Here is a 20,905-nt window from a genome sequence, read left to right as displayed (position 1 = left end):
TATGAAACAGATACCAGGAAGCTGGTGGGTTTGTAATAAGGAGCACCGGCCTCAATCAGCACCACGGGGGCTAGTAAGGAAACTAGTGGGTTTGATAATGCAGAATCAGCAGGTTTGGTCTATCGGAGTCAGCATCCACTGCATGCTCGTGGAGTTTGGATATTATAGCATCTGGTTATCAGCATCCGCTGTACAACTGTAGGCATCTTTGTACCCGTGGTAATGAAACTGCATGAAACCTGTCATATGGACAGGTCCTCGTCATTCCGTGGATGCGAGCACCTGGTCTGGATGATCCATGTGCAGGTTTAGCCTGTCTTGAGGTGGCAGTGGATTCCACAATACATGTTTCTCAGAGTCGGTCCGCCTATTTTTCTATTCAGCTAAGCTTTGCTGTAATAGGGCATTCTTTCTTCAAACAAGCTTACTGGTGTCTTGGACAGACTGGCAATAGGGGCCATTACATTTTTAAGGAGTATCTATTTCTGCTTGGCACTTTCAGGTCTGATCTATTATTTTTGTCTCTACAACATGCCTCCGGTATTGGAGACACCAAGAGTATCCCAATATATTGCCTTGGCATTGGTTCAACCAGATAACAAATGAACACAAAAACTAAACAAACATTTAAAGGGCATTGCTCTATTTGAATATTTTGGTAGCTCAGTTCCTTTAGTTCACATAACTGGGCCAAGGGACACGAGTAAAATTAAATAAACGTGGCAGTGTGTGGCAAACAAAAGACACAGACAACTAGAAAGTTTAAGAAATTACATAAGTAAATACAAATTTTATTCACCCAAAAGATTGAAAAGAGATTTTGCCGTCCAAGCACCGACGTGGATTCCATAAATCACTACATCAGCACAAACCCACTTTCATCAACACTGAACAATGAGGAGGCACCAGCAACAGCCCAGCAACAGACGCACACAATAGGGGACTGCCAGGGAAATGGTAGCACCCTACCATCGCAGACCACCAGACAATACAGAGACACCAGAGAAAGGCCTGCCACCGACACAGCCAATTAAGAGAGAGTAGGGACAGCATTGCAGCCACAAACGATCAGAATGAGGCAGTAGGGAAAGCCAAACCACATGCACCAGCAGACTAGGTGGCACCAGGGATAACCCTACTGTCACACCCCCAAAGACAATAAGACAGTGGGGAGAACCTTGCTGTCCCACAGCAGATGTCTACTGTTACACGGATAGCCCTACCATGTGCCGATGGCGAAGAGAAACCAGTGAGACATGGCAGCCACACACTGGGCAATCAGATACCAGTGCAACCTGTCCAAACAACACACAATGAGGAGACACCAGAGGGAGTCCACCTCCAACACTGGCTACAGAAGGGATTCGAAGAAACACTCTTTGCACCATCACAGACGTACCTTCCGAAGGCCGCAATTAACGAAGGAGCCGCTGTCAGGTTTGCATGGCCGATCCAGCACAACCCCTTCTCGGTATTCCAGCTCCTCATCTATCCGCACGTGGTGAGGACTGTCTAAAGGGTTGAGGAGCCCTGGAAAAGAGATGCAAGTTAAGAATACAGCAGCAATGATGTACCCCACTCCGAAGAGAGCCATAGCGAATATCATTGTAAATTGGCAGACTTCCCCCACACCATCCACAACCACTGAAGAATGTGGGGAAGTAAAGGAAGGAATAATGTGGTTTTAGAAAAGAGGGGTTGGGGTGTTTTATGGAATGTGCACAGAACCCACAATCGCTTGATGCACAAGTTAAACTCCTGAAGGAGATGGTGTCTGGGCAAAAAGAGAAGTTGAAATTTACCTGCAAAATGCAGATCATTGTGCACAGGAAAGAAATATTTTCTTAGGTATCTGTAAAATAAACCAGAATAAATTAGAAGTCACAGGAAATTATCAAGTATGTACAGCCACTAAAGGGGACACTGAATCCCTGTCACGCCAAGTTATGGTTGACTGGTCGTAATAATTCCTCATCCGCTCTGATCAGTGCAGCGTCTACATTGTACAGTATCGCTCACATATGGTTCATCAAATTAACACTACCATATCCACGCACACTTGTGCAAACAAAGCACGAGCAGACAGACTTTGAGTACAGAAATAAAGGATGAACTATTACTGTGGACACTCCAGGTACTGAAGAATTCGAGCCATCTGCAAACAGGCCTTGCCTTTCCTCCCAACTCCTGTGAACTCTCCCTCGACGCTCCTGAAAGAGAGAAGGCACATAACATGAGCACACAAGAAGTAAAAGTGAGATCTTTGAAGTCTTCGTTTTATTTATTTTTTTAATCAGAAAATTCTAGCACATCATTAAAATGTTACGCATAAAATAATGATTTTAGTTTATCAAAAAACATTTGTTCGACCTTGATTTTAGAGAGGCATGGGAAAATAGAACCTCCCCGCCCAAGGCAGAACTCAAGAAGGCGTATTGGTTGTGAATTAGTAGGAATGATTTCCATAATCCTAAAATAGGCAGATTGACAGAGGAGTTCATGCAGCACAAGCATTCCACCAGTCTAGAACCCTATCTAGATATCATGCAGAAACCACATGATAGGGCTCTTTATTTTCAGATCAGGGTAGGTTCACTGCCTACACGAGAACAAACCGAGAAATGGTGGCCTCCTTATCAGACACCTGCTTCTTGCCCAAGCTGTGAGGCTATCCTTGAGACAATTCCACATATCATGTTTGCATGCCCAGCTTACAAAGCACCGAGAGAACGATGGTTAAAACCAATTTGCAACCAACTGGGCACTCGTAGCCATCATGCTGCTTTGCACACCCTGAGAACCGATGCCCAGGAACTTTATGTTTGCGGATTGGCTAAATTCTTTAGATGGGCGTGGACTATTAGATTAAGAAATTTGAACAGTAATTCTTAAACCGAACTGTCGTGATGTGTTTGCTGATTCTAAAGTTTGCATTGTTTTTATAACGAAACAGCTATTATACTTGTGTTGCTGCGTTTTATTTTTTGCTTTAAAAAAAATAATATTTTTAACTTTATCTCTAATGAATTCTTGAGACTATCGATCATGGTATTTCGTCTTATGACAAATTGCATTCTATTTTATTTATATAATTTTACATGAAATTTGCAGCTTTCAAGATATGTATAGTAAGGCTATTTTGACTGACTGACTGATTTTAGTTTCTAAAAGAAAAATGACTGGGGTGAAAATAAACAGATTATTCACAGAAATGTGAAATTTTATCATTTCAATATTGTTTTAACCTAGTTCATTTACAAGTGCTAATCACATACAAAGTTAAAGTAATGGAAGAAAGAGAAAGACTAGATCAGTCAGAACACAGATTAAGAACAAACGGAAAACCTTCTCCGATCAACAACATTTCCTTTGCCGACACCAAGAGCGGTACTTGTAGCGCAATATTTGGCATTGCCATTTGTGCATCCTCAGCCTTTGCACTGCAAATACTTCACTAATTCTTTTCTTTCTAAAGGAAATGTGAGCAATGAGGTACACAATCCCTTCGTGTTGAAATCTGTCTGTCCCTTGCGTTTCTTCCTTTGTACGCCAAAACTGTGACCTTCGTCAAACGCGGTTCGATTTTTGGAGTCCTTCGTACACAAGAAACTGTAGTTATTCATGTTGACATAATGAGAAGTTATTGGTCCCTCACACAATGATGTCTTACTTGTGAGTCAAGGCTGTTCACACGGTTTGGGCTGTTTAACGGAATACTTATTTGGAACAACTATGCTATTACCTAGCGACTTTGTGCACAGTAAATGTACAATACAAATTAAATGCTACACAGCAGCTCTACCTTTACCTAGCTATATTCACAATCACCTTTTTTGTGAAATCCCAAAACCTTATTGAGCTTACTCGCCCACTTACCAACTCCAGTTGCTGCACTGGGATGGGTGGGACGGAGAGGGTAAGGGGAGTCTCACAGCCAGCACTGAGCTCTGGGGAGTCTTTATATATTGTGGCTTGTTATCAGCTATGGGAGTCACTTCAAATTCACGTCTCTATATTCTGTGCACCCTGGAGACACGCAAATAATGAAAGTGGGGCTTCGAGCACGCACGTCGACCCCATTCTATCATGCCTGATCCGCTCGCACTTACAAATCGTCCAAAAGCTGTAAAGTGTTTTAAAAGCGCCTGCATATTTTAACACCATTTTCAACGTCCGCTCTCTCCTGTCCATTCCCTCCTCCAATGCGCTGCAACAGGCTATGAACTTACAAAAGCACCACCATCACTCAGAACGATACATCTACTTTGAGGAGAGCCCACCGGTACTCTCAATCATAAAAAAGTACAGAAATATTAATGAACGACAGCCATCACTGTGAACCCGCGCAAAGCCCTACCAAGTCACCTCCACCGCCTGCATCCACGATCCCTTTTCAGCAGAAACCCCATTTACAGCACTTCCGGCAGAAGCCACAGAGGGAACAGAAACCAAGCATTTGCAATGCAATAGGTCTCGCACTCGCGAGAGTTTAAGCTATTGTCGTTTACAACGCCAGCAGCTCAAACTCCTGTACATGCGAGACCTATAACACTTCAAAGAAGCGGCCTCCGGGGCTGCTTGAAAGTGAAAGCACCTATGGCGAGGAAATCACATCCTGCCTGCAACAGGAGAAACTAATTCAAGAAAATAAAACATACAGTGTCGCAACAGAAGTAAAGGGGCAAGTCACAATGGGAGGTTACAAATGCAGACACGGCGGTACCAAGGAGGGACTAACGAGCCTAATAACGACTCGGAAGCCAGCGTTTACAAAGGACACAGACACAAACCAATGAAAAATATGGGCGGGGGAAGGGCTTCAAACCATACTCCGACAACTGCATGCCTCGCAGGAGCACATGCGCGGCCCCGGCTCGGCCTGAAAAGGGGACGCTCGAAGCATCAGAGCACAGTTCGTATGTTGAAAAAATTTACTTTAAAATGAGAACCTTTAGCGGGTCACATTTTTGTCACGCTCTGTTTGAAAAAATATTCAAAGGGCGCTTCAGTATTTTCCATGGGTAGAGAGGCAAAGCTTAAACAAAGGCAAGCAAAGGGCTTGAGTAACAACAGATGCATTAAGAAGGGGGACAACACCTCCTGCAGTACAGACACATGCAATGAGACTGGGGGGTCATACATCGCTTGTTCTCCTTACTTGGTATTTTCCTGAAGCTCATCAAACACCACAATCTCGTCCACAGAGAAGACGGTGCAGGCACGGGCGATCTGTCCAGCAAGGTATGTCCGCAGCTCAGGAGACTGGGCGTTATCCAATATAGAGCCTGGCAACGCAACGCTGAGCGTGTATAGGCAGCCTGGAAAGAAAGAATAAAACATCAGCTATCTGCCCCAAACCCATTTCAGAGCTATCACTGAGGCCCAGCTTCAGGCAAGACACCTCGGAGAGAAAGTGCTTGCATGAATTTGTTGAGGTCTCTGGCTCGCCAGCAGAAAAAGAGATTAAAAAAGAGAAACTGCTGGGTGGAAAGTACGCAGAAAGAGGTCGGTTTAAGACAGTGAGGGCAGCTGTTTGCAGTAAGGGACACACTGCAGTGGTAGGAAGGAGTACAAAGGGTGCCAGCGGGTGAGGGGGTGAGCAAGAGTGGAGGCAAAGCATGTGAAGTCAACAGCTGGGAAACAGTCAAACCATCCCCGAGCAAAGGTGATCTCTTGTGAGATGCCTGCAGTGCACCCCACTGGGGTGTCTTGGAAATACCAAAGATTCATTACACTGTCCTCGAGTATCAGTTTGTCAGACGCTGAAGTGCATCTCAACCTACTGCACAGGATCTAAAACACGCACTTGCACAAGTTACCTGTCGCTCCTCTTGTCTCTTCTTGAATGTTGGTATTTTTCCCAGTCTCCTCTTCAGCTTTCTGCTTTGTTTGGGATTTTAGTAATTTCGCCTTCTTCCATTTTTTTACTTCCTCTGTTTCTGAGAAGATGAACATAAAGTTAACTAAACAAAACCCTGAAAACACAAACCCCATCACAAGCTGCATCTACAACCCAAAGCAAAATAATGTTCAGTATTTGATTCGTTCATGAGCACTGCCAGCTTACCAGAACTCAACTTTAAACATGAAAGGAAAAGCAGTGCTAGGGTGGGGTGGGTGTTGGGGGTGGGGAGGGGGAGGCGAGAGAGAAAGAGGAGTGTTTGGGGAAAAGAGAACAGAGTTAGCAAGAGGGAGTGTGAAAGAAGGGGATCTATGCAAGGATTGCAAGAAACGAGACAGGAGCATGCTAGCAAGACAGACAAGCATAAGAGTGCAAGAGAACATTCTACAGAAAGAACAGCATGCTAGAGAGCATAACAGACAAGAGCATGAGAAGAGAGCAGCATGCAAGAGGGCACAGCAGACAAGAGCATGAGAAGAGCGCAAGCGAGCAGCATGCAAGAGAGCATAACAGACAAGAGCATGAGAATAGCACAAGAGAGCACAACAGGCAAGAGCATGAGAAGAGCGCAAGCGAGCAGCATGCAAGAGAGCACAAGAGCATGAGAGGAGCGCAAGCGAGCAGCGTGCAAGAGAGCACAGACAAGAGCATGAGAAGAGCACAAGAGAGCAGCATGCAAGAGAGCACAGACAAGAGCATGAGAAGAGTGCAAGCGAGCAGCATGCAAGAGAGCACAAGAGCATGAGAGGAGCGCAAGCGAGCAGCGTGCAAGAGAGCACAGACAAGAGCATGAGAAGAGCACAAGAGAGCAGCATGCAAGAGAGCACAGACAAGAGCATGAGAAGAGCGCAAAAGAGCACAACAGACAAGAGCATGAGAAGAGCGCAAGAGAACAGCATGCAAGAGAGCACAACAGACAAGAACATGAGAAGAGCGCAAGAGCAGCATGCAAGAGAGCACAACAGACAAGAGCATGAGAAGAGCGCAAGCGAGCAGCATGCAAGAGAGCACAGACAAGAGCATGAGAAGAGCGCAAGAGAGCACAACAGACAAGAGCATGAGAAGAGCGCAAGAGAGCACAACAGACAAGAGCATGAGAAGAGCGCAAGATAGCATGCAAGAGAGCACAACAGACAAGAGCATGAGAAGAGCGCAAGAGAGCAGCATGCAAGAAGCACAACAGACAAGAGCATGAGAAGAGCGCAAGCGAGCAGCATGCAAGAGAGCACAACAGACAAGAGCATGAGAATAGCACAAGAGAGCACAACAGACAAGAGCATGAGAAGAGCGCAAGCGAGCAGCATGCAAGAGCACAACAGACAAGAGCATGAGAAGAGCGCAAGCGAGCAGCATGCAAGAGAGCACAAGAGCATGAGAAGAGCGCAAGCGAGCAGCGTGCCAGAGAGCACAGACAAGAGCATGAGAAGAGCACAAGAGAGCAGCATGCAAGAGAGCACAGACAAGAGCATAAGAAGAGCGCAAGAGAGCACAACAGACAAGAGCATGAGAAGAGCGCAAGAGAACAGCATGCAAGAGAGCACAACAGACAAGAGCATGAGAAGAGCACAATAGAGCACAACAGACAAGAGCATGAGAAGAGCACAAGAGAGCAGCATGCAAGAGAGCACAGACAAGAGCATGAGAAGAGCGCAAGAGAGCCCAACAGACAAGAGCATGAGAAGAGCGCAAGAGCAGCATGCAAGAGAGCACAACAGACAAGAGCATGAGAAGATCGCAGGCGAGCAGCATGCAGGAGAGCACAACAGACAAGAGCATGAGAAGAGCGCAAGCGAGCAGCATGCAAGAGAGCACAGACAAGAGCATGAGAAGAGCGCGAGAGCACAACAGACAAGAGCATGAGAAGAGCGCAAGAGAGCAGCATGCAAGAGAGCACAACAGACAAGAGCATGAGAAGAGCGCAAGCGAGCAGCATGCAAGAGCACAACAGACAAGAGCATGAGAAGAGCGCAAGCGAGCAGCATGCAAGAGAGCACAACAGACAAGAGCATGAGAAGAGCGCAAGCGAGCAGCGTGCAAGAGAGCACAGACAAGAGCATGAGAAGAGCACAAGAGAGCAGCATGCAAGAGAGCACAGACAAGAGCATGAGAAGAGCGCAAGAGAGCACAACAGACAAGAGCATGAGAAGAGCGCAAGAGAACAGCATGCAAGAGAGAAAAGACAAGAGCATGAGAAGAGCACAATAGAGCACAACAGACAAGAACATGAGAAGAGCACAAGAGCAGCATGCAAGAGAGCACAACAGACAAGAGCATGAGAAGAGCGCAGGAGAGCAGCATGCAGGAGTGCACAACAGACAAGAGCATGAGAAGAGCGCAAGCGAGCAGCATGCAAGAGAGCACAGACAAGAGCATGAGAAGAGCACAAGAGAGCACAACAGACAAGAGCATGAGAAGAGCGCAAGAGAGCAGCATGCAAGAGAGCACAACAGACAAGAGCATGAGAAGAGTGCAAGAGAGCAGCATGCAAGAGAGCACAACAGACAAGAGCATGAGAAGAGCGCAAGATAGCATGCAAGAGAGCACAACAGACAAGAGCATGAGAAGAGCGCAAGAGAGCAGCATGCAAGAGAGCACAACAGACAAGAGCATGAGAAGAGCGCAAGCGAGCAGCATGCAAGAGAGCACAACAGACAAGAGCATGAGAAGAGGGCAAGCGAGCAGCATGCAAGAGAGCACAACAGACAAGAGCATGAGAAGAGCGCAATCGAGCAGCATGCAAGAGAGCACAGACAAGAGCATGAGAAGAGCGCAATAGAGCACAACAGACAAGAGCATGAGAAGAGCGCAAGAGAGCAGCATGCAAGAGAGCACAACAGACAAGAGCATGAGAAGAGAGCAAGCGAGCAGCATGCAAGAGAGCACAGACAAGAGCATGAGAAGAGCGTAAGAGAGCACAACAGACAAGAGCATGAGAAGAGCGCAAGAGAGCAGCATGCACGAGAGCACAACAGACAAGAGCATGAGAAGAGCGCAAGAGAGCAGCATGCAAGAGAGCACGAGAAGAGCGCAAGAGAGCAGCATGCAAGAGGGGACAGCAGACAAGAGCATGAGAAAAGCGCAAGCGAGCAGCATGCAAGAGAGCACAACACACAAGAGCATGAGAAGAGCGCAAGCGAGCAGCATGCAAGAGAGCACAACAGACAAGAGCATGAGAAGAGCGCATGAGAGCAGAATGCAAGAGAGCACAACAGACAAGAGCATGAGAAGAGCGTAAGAGAGCAGCATGCAAGAGAGCACAACAGACAAGAGCATGAGAAGAGTGCAAGAGAGCAGCATGCAAGAGAGCACGAGAAGAGCGCAATAGAGCAGCATGCAAGAGAGTACAACAGACAAGAGCATGAGAAGAGCGCAAGAGAGCAGCATGCAAGAAAGCACGAGGAGAGCGCAAGAGAGCAGCATGCAAGAAAGCACAACAGACAAGAGCATGAGAAGAGCGCAAGCGAGCAGCATGCAAGAGAGCACAACAGACAAGAGCATGAGAAGAGCGCAAGCGAGCAGCATGCAAGAGAGCAGACAAACAGCATGAGAAGAGCGCAAGAGAGCACAACAGACAACAGCATGAGAAGAGAGCAGCATGCAAGAGAGCACAACAGACAAGAGCATGAGAAGAGAGCAGCATGCAAGAGAGCACAACAGACTAGAGCATGAGAAGAGCGCAAGAGAGAAGCATGCAAGAGAGCACAACAGACAAGAGCATGAGAAGAATGCAAGAGAGCAGAATGCAAGAGAGCACAACAGACAAGAGCATGAGAAGAGTGCAAGAGAGCAACATGCAAGAGCACAACAGACAAGAGCATGAGAAGAGTGCAAGAAAGCAGCATGTAAGAGTGGCGGAGGCGCAAGCCACAACAGAGAAGGAGGAGGGCTTGGCACCCACAAGGGAGCAAGGAGGTAGGGCCTCCTCCACGGAAGCTGGGAGATCCTGTTTCCTTCAAGAAAGCGTGGGGATGAGGTTAAGCATAAGAGGGCAGGGTCAGACCAAAAAAAGCAGGGGGAGGCGGGACCAGCCCCCTAGAAAGCACAAGGAGGCGGGATGAGTCATCAAGAGGCCAAAGAAAGCAGGAAGTGGGAGGGATCAGCCTTAAAACCAGAGGTTCAGATTAAGAAGGGAAAGGAGATGGACTGGAAGAGGGAAGGAATGAGAAGGGGGACCGGGACAGGCACTTGCAGTCAGGCAGAGGAGCCGGGGCAATATACTCCGGCAGTCAGTCAAGCAGAGGAGCTGGGGCTCTTGGCTCCGGCAGTCAGGCAGAGGAGCCGGGACCCCTGGCACCGGCAGCCAGGCAGAGACATCGGGACACCTGGCTCCGGCAGTCAGGTAGAGACATCGGGACACCGGGCTCCGGCAGTCAGGCAGAGACATCGGGACACCTGGCCCCGGCAGTCAGGCAGAGACATCGGGACACCTGGCTCCGGCAGAGGAATCGGGACACCTGGCTCCGGCAGAGGAATCGGGATACCTGGCTCCGGCAGAGGAATCGGGACACCTGGCTCCGGCAGAGGAATCGGGAAACCTGGCTCCAGCAGAGGAATCGGGACACCTGGCTCCGGCAAAGGAATCGGGAACACCTGGCTCCGTCAGAGGAATCGAGGAATCAGGACACCTGGCTCTGTCAGAGGAATCGGGACACCTGGCTCCGGCAGAGGAATCGGGACACCTGGCTCCGGCAGAGGAATCGGGACACCTGGCTCCGGCAAAGGAATCGGGACACCTGGCTCCATCAGAGGAATCGAGGAATCAGGACACCTGGCTCCGTCAGAGGAATCGGGACACCTGGCTCCGTCAGAGGAATCGAGGAATCGGGACACCAGGCTCCGTCAGAGGAATCGGGACACCTGGCTCCGTCAGAGGAATCGGGACACCTGGCTCCGTCAGAGGAATCGGGACACCTGGCTCCGTCAGAGGAATCGAGGAATCGGGACACCTGGCTCCGTCAGAGGAATCGGGACACCTGGCTCCGTCAGAGGAATCGGGACACCTGGCTCCGTCAGAGGAATCGGGACACCTGGCTCCGTCAGAGGAATCGGGACACGGGACACCTGGCTCCGTCAGAGGAATCGGGACACCTGGCTCCGTCAGAGGAATCGGGACACCTGGCTCCGTCAGAGGAATCGGGACACCTGGCTCCGTCAGAGGAATCGGGACACCTGGCTCCGTCAGAGGAATCGGGACACCTGGCTCCAGCAGTCGGGCAGAGGAATCGGGACACCTGGCTCCATCAGAGGAATCGGGACACCTGGCTCCAGCAGTCGGGCAGAGGAACCAGGACATCAGGCTCCAGCAGAGGAACTGGGACACCAGGCTCCGTCAGTCAGGCAGAGGAACCTGGACACCAATCTCCGGCAGACAGTCAAGCAGAGGAGCCGGGACACCTGGCTCCGGCAGTCAGGCAGGCAGAGGAACTGGGACATCAAGCTCTGGCTCCAACAGGACAGAGGAAAGAGGACCAGGCTCTGACACAGGAAAGAGGACCAGGGTCTGACAGGACAGAGGAAAGAGGACCAGGCTCTGACAGGACAGATGAAAGAGGACCAGGCTCTGACAGGACAGAGGAAAGAGGACCAGGGTCTAGCAGTAGGACAGAGAAAAGAGGGCCAAGCTCTACAGTAGGACAGAGGAAAGAGGGCTGGGCTCTAGCAGTAGGACAGAGGAAAGAGGGCCAAGCTCTGCAGTAGGACAGAGGAAAGAGGACCAGGCTCTGACAGTCGGAAAGAGGACCAGGTTCTGGCAGTCAGATAGTGAACAAGAAGCCTGCTCCAACTCAAAGAAATTCCACATGCAGACATCCCCGCCGAGGATATATATTTGTACATCCTGCATACGAAGCCGGTGGGAACAAATAAATGTCTCCATGTTAATATGATCTTGTGTCCACAACAGCTCTAAAAACAGCCTAATATGACGAGGAAGTAATGTGTGTGGAATTGCTGGATTAGGAGCTTTCTTATATTTTCCATGATGTTGCTGAATCCCCTGCATGTCAGACGTCAGGTCTCCGACAAGTCGTGAAGGTTGCTGTAAGCGATCTTCTATATACTTATGAGGACGTTTACCTTTGGCTGCCTTCATCTCTGCTTCCACGTTGTTCTTCTTCCCCACCTCCTCCAAGGCTCTCTGCTTCTCCAGCTTTTTCAGTAACTTCAACTCTTTCCATTTTTTCCGTTCCTCTTTTTCTGAAATGTGGAAATAATTTGTTTAAATACATCCAAAATCACTGTAGGATGGATACACATTCATGCCGGGTACCGTTCACTCCACGTGGAAGCTGCTGAATACACAAAGTTTGGATTTAGTCAATTAAATCTATAAATAACAAGCATTTGCAATGCAATAGGTCTCGCATTAGGAAAGTTTGAGCTATTGGTCTTGTAAATGACACATTTTATATTTATGTGTTGGTTTTGAAAATAGCGAAATTAATAGCTTTGTCATTTACAATGCCAATACTTGTAACTTTTGCAAATGTGACACATAGCATTTATAATGCAACATGTTTTGTATGTACGTGACTTAGATGTATTGATATTACAAATAACAATGGCTTTTAATTTTTTTAAATAATTAATAGTTAAATAAAATGTATTGTAATTTATAATGGCAATAGCTTAAAGTTTTGTAAATAACGTTTGTGAAGATTATGTTCAGTTTATTTTATTGTGACAAAAATCCAAGAACAGAAGTGAAATATTAACATCTTTTTGTGACATTTGTAATAAAGCTTGAAACATTGAGAGAACATATTATTTGAACAAGTTTTTGTTGAATGGTTGCACAGATTGATGAGAAAAAGGAGAGCAGGGAGAGAGGGAGAGGGTAAAGAGAGGGAGAGGGAGAGGGGGAGTGTTAGAAATGGGATCCCTGGCTGGCCAGGGCTTTCGCCAAAGTCAGTCAGAGACCACCACTCCTAAGTCAGGGCAAGGGAGTTACACGCCAAGATAACCCCAGCTCACCCTCTAGGTAACGTGGCGCGAGCAGCAAGGCTAAACTTGGAGGCGATGTGAGTTAAGTATTTGCGCACGCACCCCAGCAACAACCCCCAAGACCCACCACGAAGGAAACTCCACACAAGGATATATAAAAATAGCCTTTGTATTACACCAAAACACATTAGATAAAAACACACACCTTACAATGTGCCAACAGGCACGGGCAGAATTTACAGGGGATATGTACAAGACAGGGCCACCTGGACCACTGTCAGGAATCAGCACTTTTAGAAGTAACACTTTTAGAAATAGCACTTAGAACATAAAGTACACAACCAGTAATCACTGGTAACCAGGACCTCACTAGCACCACCTGCACTAGGAGAAAAAACACCTAAGTATCACAATACCTGTAGGGGTGTAAGCACATAACACATGATGTATAACATACATTCAGCGTTGTAAGGAAGGAAAACACATGATGCATCAACAATACATTCAGAGGTGTAAGAAAAAGAACAATTGCGCCAAACTCACGTAGGTCACCACCTGTGACTGTCCCTAGGCCAACTGGCCTTGTTGGGGCTAGGACGCCCTGTGTCCCAAAGTCAGGGGCCTAAACGTGGCAGCTGCCCACGAAGTGCTGGGCAGCTGTGAGTCTCTTCTGGGTTCCTAGAAGGAACAATAGCGCAAAAACGATGTGGGAGGCTAGCAGGCTCTGAAACAATTTACTGGGCCCCCACGAGCCTCTCTGGGCTCTTAGAAACAATTGCCGCCTTGTGGGGGCCTCTCTGCCTCTAATCAAATGACTGGCCCCTTCGAGCCTCACTGGGCTCTTTGCACTATGTGGGCCGTGAGCCACTCTGGGCTCTAGAACCAAAATGCCCCCTGAGCCTCTCTAGGCTCGCAAAACAAATACGGGCGGGGAGCCTCGCAGGGCTCATCAAATATGCCCCTAGGAGCCTCTCAGGGCTCACGAGAAAATGCTGCCAACGTTGGAGTCCCGCTCGGGGGAGTCAGGATACAGAAATGGCCCGGAGCCTCTTAGGGCTCTCCACAATACTGTGCCCTTGAGCCTCTCGGGCTCTGGATTAGATGCCGCCCAAATCACGGAGAGAACACCCTGGGGGGGGGCGAGCACTGGCAATGTGCCCCGACGCCCCCCTCTGCCACAAGTCACCTCGGGCCCCACTCACCGGTCGGGTTGCTGGTGCTCTCCTGTTGTGCTCCGGAGCCTCGACTGCTCCGTCTCTGCTGCAGCCGGTCCCTCACTGGCTGCGGGGCTCTCTCAGCCGGACTTCCCTCTCTCCCCGAGGCTCTCCCTCGCTCCTGGGAGCCCGAGGGGGGGGGGGGGGGGGAGGGAAATCGACGACGACGCTGGCTCCTGTGGTGCTCCTGCCTCGCAGGCAGGCGGCCGGGGCTCTCTCCGCCGGCCGGACTTCCGGGTTACCACAGGCCTGGCCACGTCCTGCTGCAGCTTGCCTGACTTCTGGTCTGGCAGCCAATGGCAGCGCGACCCCTTGGGCGAGCCTCCAGGCTCCGGGGCGCGCTGCGAAGATTAACGCGGTGAATTTCGAGGGGCAATGCCGGGTGGGCACCGGCTCCGTTTAAAATAAAGGATAGATCGAGGTGGGCACTCGATCAGGGCGGACAATGCCGGGTGGGCACCGGCCTCAGCAAAATAAAGCGCTCTCAAGCGCTAGTCAAAATCAAGCGCTTCCAGGCACTAAAGCAAAAGTAAAGCGCTCCCAGCGCTAGAGAGATAATTACAGCGCTCCCAGCGCTATAGGACAGCACAAATCCAGGAAAAGGTCCTTGGAATGCAGCAAGGCAGGGGGGCAAGGCTGGGCCAGGGGCCAGCTCACTGGCCCTCCAGGCAGGGAGGCAGTCCAAGTGGCGGTTCCTCCTGGCCCCAGCAGCAGCAGCAGCCCCCCTCAAGTAGGATCAGGAAAGAACAGTTTGTGTGGGGACACAGCCCCATTTTTATACACCACATTCCTTTGTCTGTAGGTGCAGGGTGGGGGAGAAACCAGTCGCAGCTGGTTTTGGAGCACCCTTGATGTGCTCATCACCTCACTCTATTCACTGGCAGGGCTAGGGTCGTTAGGCGCACCACAGGGGGCGGAGCCAGCATTGTGTGGGGAAAGCCCAGCCCCATCAGGAACCAGGTGCACTCCTCCCCAGCCATCAGCATGCTGATCTCAGCACTCACCACTGGGCAGACCCATACAGACATCCTGGAGCCTGGCATCCCAGCCAGCTCCAGCCAATCACACGCCAGCACCTTCACAGCACACACATAGCCATGTCTAGAAGTGGTACTTCCGCACAAGACACAATCATGCCGCATACATCATTGCAAAGCATTTAATCACACGGGTTCACACATACCAAACTCGAGCATGCACACCTCACGCATCAGGAACTACCAGGGACACAGACATTCCCCATGCATTCCAATGGGAGGGCAGGCCTATCTCACCACATGCACTCAAAGTGCGCACGCACTTTCCACTGGAACACAGTGAAAGTGTGCAGAACCCAAAAATCACCATCACCAGGTCACCATAAAAAGCAAAAAGTCTAGGGGTGAACCTGCCAGAAGAGCCAAGTCCAACAGGGAGAGAGGAGAGGTGAGAGAGGGAGAGGGAAGTGAGGGAAAGGGAGAGAGGTAGACGGAGAGAGGGAGAGTGAGAGAGTGAGGGGACGGAGAGAGAGGGAGGACGAGAGGGAAGGAGGGAGAGGAGAGGGAGTGGAGTGAGAGAGGGAGAGAGAGAGAGAGGAGAGCAGGGAGAGGGAGAGGGATAGAGGAGGAGAGAGTGAGAACCATGTTATCGACTCCAGCACCATGAAATACCAGGAAGGCATCTTTGGTTTAGGAGCTTGATGCATAATAAAAAAAGAAAAAAAAAATCACACGGACGCATTACTCCACTTTAAGGAAGCAACACTTCCAACAATATGTAATTGCCCCTCTGTCAAACCGAGGACTGGAGTTAAGATGTCCCTGAAATAGGCCATACACCAAGTGAAACACTGGCCTAGATCGTGCAAAAGTGGGATCCCTGGTCACCGTAGCATGTAATCGACCTCAGCAGCATCAAATCCCTGAAGTGCACGTTTGTGAATGTTGTGGAGGAGGGTTTATGTTGGGCGCCAGAGACTCTGTGTTGTTTAGCAAGAAAGAAAAACATGAGTGTTAACGTCACACATTTTTGTACAAGGCATGTTAAACCAGTAAGTTATTTCCAAGTAAATATAGCCATTTAATGATGTTCAAATGTAAACGTACATTGTGTTGGAGTAAAAAAGCGCAATTCCACAGAGGCAATTACTTGTAGTCATTGAGGGAGGGGAGGGGGAGAGAGAGAGGAGAGGAGGCAGAGAGAGAGGGGGAGAGTGGGACAGGGAGAAAAAGGAGAGCAGGGAATGGGAGAAAAAGGTGAGCAGGGAGTGGGAGTGAGTGACAGGGAAAAGAGGAGGGAGGAGAGGGAGACGGGGAGAGAGGAGAAGGAAAAGAGGGAAAGGGAGAGAGGGAAAGGGAGAGAGGGAGTGGAAGAAGAGAGTGGGAGGATGAGAGCGAAGGACGGAGGGGAGAGGGAGGGGAGGGAGGGGAGAGAGAGGAGAGAGAGGGGAGAGAGGGGAGGGAGAGAGAGGAGAGCAGGCAGAGTGGGAGAATGGGAGAGGGAGAACAAGGGGAAAAAAACGAGTCTAATAGAGGGCAGAAGGGCACAAAAAACGAGTCTAACAAGGGGCAGAAGGGCACAAAAAACGAGTCTAACAAGGGGCAGAAGGGCACAAAAAACGCTTCTATTATAGGAAATGGAAGCCTCAAAGAGAAAATGAGACGAGAGGGAAAGGATAGCCTCATAGAAAGAGACAAGCAATAATAAGAGTGGCAGGCACAGCGGAGATGCCGAGGAGACGGGAAGTGATGGAGGTGGTAAATACCGGAGAGAGAGATGGGTGCAGCGATTGCCAAAAAGGAAAAGGGGGTTTCGGAAAAGCAGGAAAGGGGTTAAGAATAAGGGCGCGAGGGGCGAGATAATGAATGTGGGTGGGGGTAAGGCATGTCTCAAAGGAATTAGGGATGGGGGGCTCAGATATAGCAATATGAAGCCGTCTTCACAAAGAGTGGAGCTAGGTCTGGAAAAGAGAAACGGCAGAGGAAGGACTTAGACATGAGCGGAGAGGCATATCAAGGGAAGGCTAACACTAGAGGGTGCGCTCTGATCCGAGGGAGTGGTTGAGACCGGGGAGTAGGTGGCACAAGCAGATTGGTGAGAGAAAAGGCAGACATAATGGAGGCGGCGTTGAAATGGATGTTAAGAGAACAAGTCCCCTCTGTACACACCAGCATTGCATTGCTTCACCGCCCGGCCGTCTCAGTTACACAGGATCGGTGACATCACCAACACCGGAGCAGCGGCCAATGGCGCGCTCGCAGGGCGGAGCCCTTGAGGCGGCCGAAGGGCAGGGGCTACGAATCCTGCGCAGCCGCCGTCCTGCCCCGCCCATGCACCGCAGCCGCCGTTCCCGCAGCACACCGCAGGTCCCGCCGGAGCAGCAGAAAGTTATCAGGCTGGAAGTGGTCAGCCTGTCCCTGGTCTGGAGCCCCTGGCCGCGTCGCCCCCGCCCGCCCATCCATTGGGAGCCGAGGAGCCGGCGATTGTCCCCAACAGCAGCAGTGAGGAGCGTGTGTGTGCCTGCTCGTGTGTGTCTGCCTGCGTATGTGTGTGCATGTGTGTCTGCCTGCGTGTGTGTGTGCATGTGTGTCTGCCTGCGTGTGTGTGTGCATGTGTGTGTGTGTGTGTGTGTTTGCGCACCTCAGGGAATCTGAGGCAGGGGATGTGCCCGGCACCGGCCTGGACGTGCGCGTCCACAGACACCAATCACCGCACATGCCCGACCCCTGTCTCAGATTCCCAGGAGACTGGCAACTATAGTTGTCGAGCTGGACGCAATGCTTCGCATTGCTATCTCCAGCTCGACCTAAAAAGGACGAAGGAAAATGCTACTTACCAGTATGCATCTGTTCTTGGCATGTAGCGCTGCAGAGTTGTACACTATGCATAGATCACCACTTAGTGTTGGGCCCGGATGTTTGTTGTTGTCCTGAAAATATCTTTGGAAGTCACGAGATCGGTGAATCCTCCTTAGGACCACATTGCGCATGGACATCGGCTCCATCCTCAGATCGTTTTTCACCATTTGGGAAATGATGGAGCTTTGGAAGTACAGGAAGGATCCCGGTGTAATTTGTATCCAATTAAGATAATACTGGAACAGACAAGGGTAGGCGGGTGGGCGTGTGCAACTCTGCAGCTCTACATGCCAAGAACAGATGCATACTGGTAGCATTTTCCGTTTGAGGCATATGAGCTGCAGATTGTACACTATGCATAGACTATATAGCAGTACCCACTCTTAGCGGCGACCACCCCTATCTGTTGCAGTAGTTTGGAATAATGTCTTGAGAACAGCCTGGCCCACATTAGCTTGTTGTTTGGTTTGCATATCTACACAATAGTGTTTTGTGAATGTGTGCGGTGTGGCCCATGTGGCTGCTCTGCAGATGTCATCTAGGGGAATGTTCCCTAAAAATGCCATTGAAACCCCTATCTTTCTGGTAAAGTGGGCTTTAGGAGGAACAGATAGCGTACGTTTAGCTTTGTGGTAGCAAGTCTGTATGCATTTGACAATCCATCTAGCTATTCCAGATTTTGAAATGGGATTGCCCTTGTGTGGTGATGAGAAAGACACAAAAAGTTGTTTGGTCTTACGAAAAGGTTGTGTTCTCTCAATGTAGTATAGCAACGCTCTTTTGACGTCTAAAGTGTGAAGAGCTCTTTCTGCTACTGACGGTGGTTGCGAGAAGAAAACAGGCAGTTCCACAGATTGATTGAGATGGAATGGAGAAATGACTTTGGGCAGGAATTTTGGATTAGTACAGAGAACGACCCTATTCTGATGCATTTGCAAGAAGAGTTCTTGAATAGTTAGTGCTTGTAGTTCACTAACTTTCCGCAGAGAAGTAATAGCTACGAGGAACGCAACTTTCCATGTTAAAAATTGTAGTTCACTTCTGTGTAGGGGTTCGAAGGGAGGCCCCATTAGGCTTGTAAGAACAACATTTAAATTCCATACAGGTGAAGGTGGTACTCTGGGAGGAACTATTCTTTTAAGGCCTTCCATAAAGGCTTTAATGGCAGGCCCTCTGAACAGAGATAGAAGTGGTCTGTTTTGCAGATATGCTGCTATTGCAGCAAGATGTAGTCTAATAGACGTATAGGCTAAGTTACATCTTTGAAGATGCAGTAAGTAACCTATGATGTGTTGAATAGCCACATCTAAGGGATTAATATTGTTGTTATGACAATATATTACAAATCGTTTTCACTTGGCTGCATAACATGCCCTAGTGGTAAGACGGCTAGCTTCTTTAATGACATTCATGCAGTCTGGAGGAAGGTTCAGATATCCAAATTCTAGGACTTCAGGAGCCAGATCAGCAAGGTTGAGCTGAGCTGGGTCTGTTTGTCTGATCTCTCCACGGTTCTGTGTTAAGAGGTGTGGAGACAGGTGCAGTTTTTGGAGTGGTACTACAGACAGTTGTAGCAGTGTTGTGTACCACTGTTGTCTGGCCCACGTTGGAGCAACTAGGATGAGGGTCAGAGAATGCTGCTGTAGTTTGCGTACTACTAGTGGTATGAGTAGTAGAGGTGGAAAAGCGTACACAAATCTGTTTGACCAATTCAACCATATTGCATTGCCTTTGGACAGAGGGTGTGGATATCTGGCGGCGAAGCTTGGGTATTTTGCGTTTTCATGGGTGGCAAATAGGTCTATCTGAGGTTGTCCCCAGATCTGAAAGAATGGCTGAAGAACTTGCATATGAAGTTCCCACTCGTGAGTCTATTGTGTTTGACGACTTAACAGATCCGCTATAGTATTTTGTACTCCTGGGACATGTTGGGCTAGAAGGAATATGTCTGAGGTATAGCCCACCTCCATATTTCCTGTGTTAGTTGAGATAGTTGCAGGGAGTGCGTGCCTCCCTGCTTCTGTATGTAGTACATTGCTGTCATGTTGTCTGTGCGGACTAACACAGCTTTGTTTGCTACTTGCTTCTGGAAAGCTTTTAGTGCCAGGAATATTGCTAGTAAGTCCAGATGATTGATGTGGAGTAACTTTTGTTGCGGTGTCCACCTGCCTTGCATGGTGTGTTGCAGAAGGTGGGCTCCCCAGCCGGAGAGCGATGCGTCCGCAGTCAATATTATCTGAGGAACTGACTCTAGGAACGGTCGTCCCTTGGAAAGGTTTTTGGTGTTCCACCACTGCAGAGAGCGATGAGTTCAACCGTCTACCAACACTAGGTCTGTTAAGTGACCTTGAGCCTGGTTCAATTGTGACGTGATAAGCACTCTTGTAGCGGACGCATTTGAAGTCTTGCATGGGGTACTATGAAGATGCAAGAGGCCATCATCCCTATGAGTTGCATGAACACTTGTGCTGGGAGGGAGTGTTGTAGCCAAAACTTTGTTAGGAGAGTTTGCATGCTGGCTATCCTTGCTGAGGTGGGATAAGCTAGGGCTATTGAGGTGTTTATTGTGGAACCTAGGTACTGTTGTACTTTGGATGGCTGTAGATGAGACTTGGTGTGGTTTATTGCGAACCCCAAGTTGTGGAGCAGCTGGATGGTGGCTTGAGTGTGTTTTACGCATTGATTGTGTGAGCTGGCTTTCATGAGCCAGTCGTCGAGGTACGGGAAGACATGGATGTGCTGTCTTCGTAGATGCGCTGCCACCACTGCCAAGCACTTGAAGTAACACCCTTGGTGCTGTTGTGACTCCGAATGGGAGTACTTTGAATTGATAGTGCTGCCCGTCTATTAAAAACCTGAGATACTTCCTGTGAGATTTGTGAATGGGAATGTGGAAGTATGCGTTCTTGAGGTCTAGAGTAGCCAGGAAGTCGTCTTGTGACAAGAGAGGAAGGACTTGCTGGAATGTGACCATGTGAAAATGGTCTGACTGTATGTATATGTTTAGCGGT

General features: G+C 49.2%; 1 protein-coding gene across 2 annotated transcripts in view; it reads right to left on the bottom strand.

The window, feature by feature from the left end:
• Positions 1–20,905, bottom strand: part of SPOUT1 (SPOUT domain containing methyltransferase 1) — a 103,579-nt gene that overhangs the window by 29,390 nt on the left and 53,284 nt on the right. Inside the window, exons 3-8 of one of the 2 annotated variants that reach the window (XM_078646589.1) lie at positions 11,978–12,097; positions 5,820–5,939; positions 5,159–5,318; positions 2,121–2,210; positions 1,803–1,852; positions 1,400–1,530 (exon numbers count right to left, since the gene is read on the bottom strand). In XM_078646589.1, coding sequence (XP_078502715.1) covers positions 1,400–1,530; positions 1,803–1,852; positions 2,121–2,210; positions 5,159–5,318; positions 5,820–5,939; positions 11,978–12,097 — 671 coding nt within the window. The remainder of the gene's footprint in view (positions 1–1,399; positions 1,531–1,802; positions 1,853–2,120; positions 2,211–5,158; positions 5,319–5,819; positions 5,940–11,977; positions 12,098–20,905) is intronic. The other variant, XM_078646590.1, reaches the window with a different exon arrangement.

Source organism: Lissotriton helveticus, chromosome 5_2 (genome assembly GCF_964261635.1).
Source record: "Lissotriton helveticus chromosome 5_2, aLisHel1.1, whole genome shotgun sequence".
In the NCBI taxonomy this organism is placed as follows: domain Eukaryota; kingdom Metazoa; phylum Chordata; class Amphibia; order Caudata; family Salamandridae; genus Lissotriton; species Lissotriton helveticus.
This window is presented reverse-complemented; position numbering and strand designations above follow the sequence as displayed.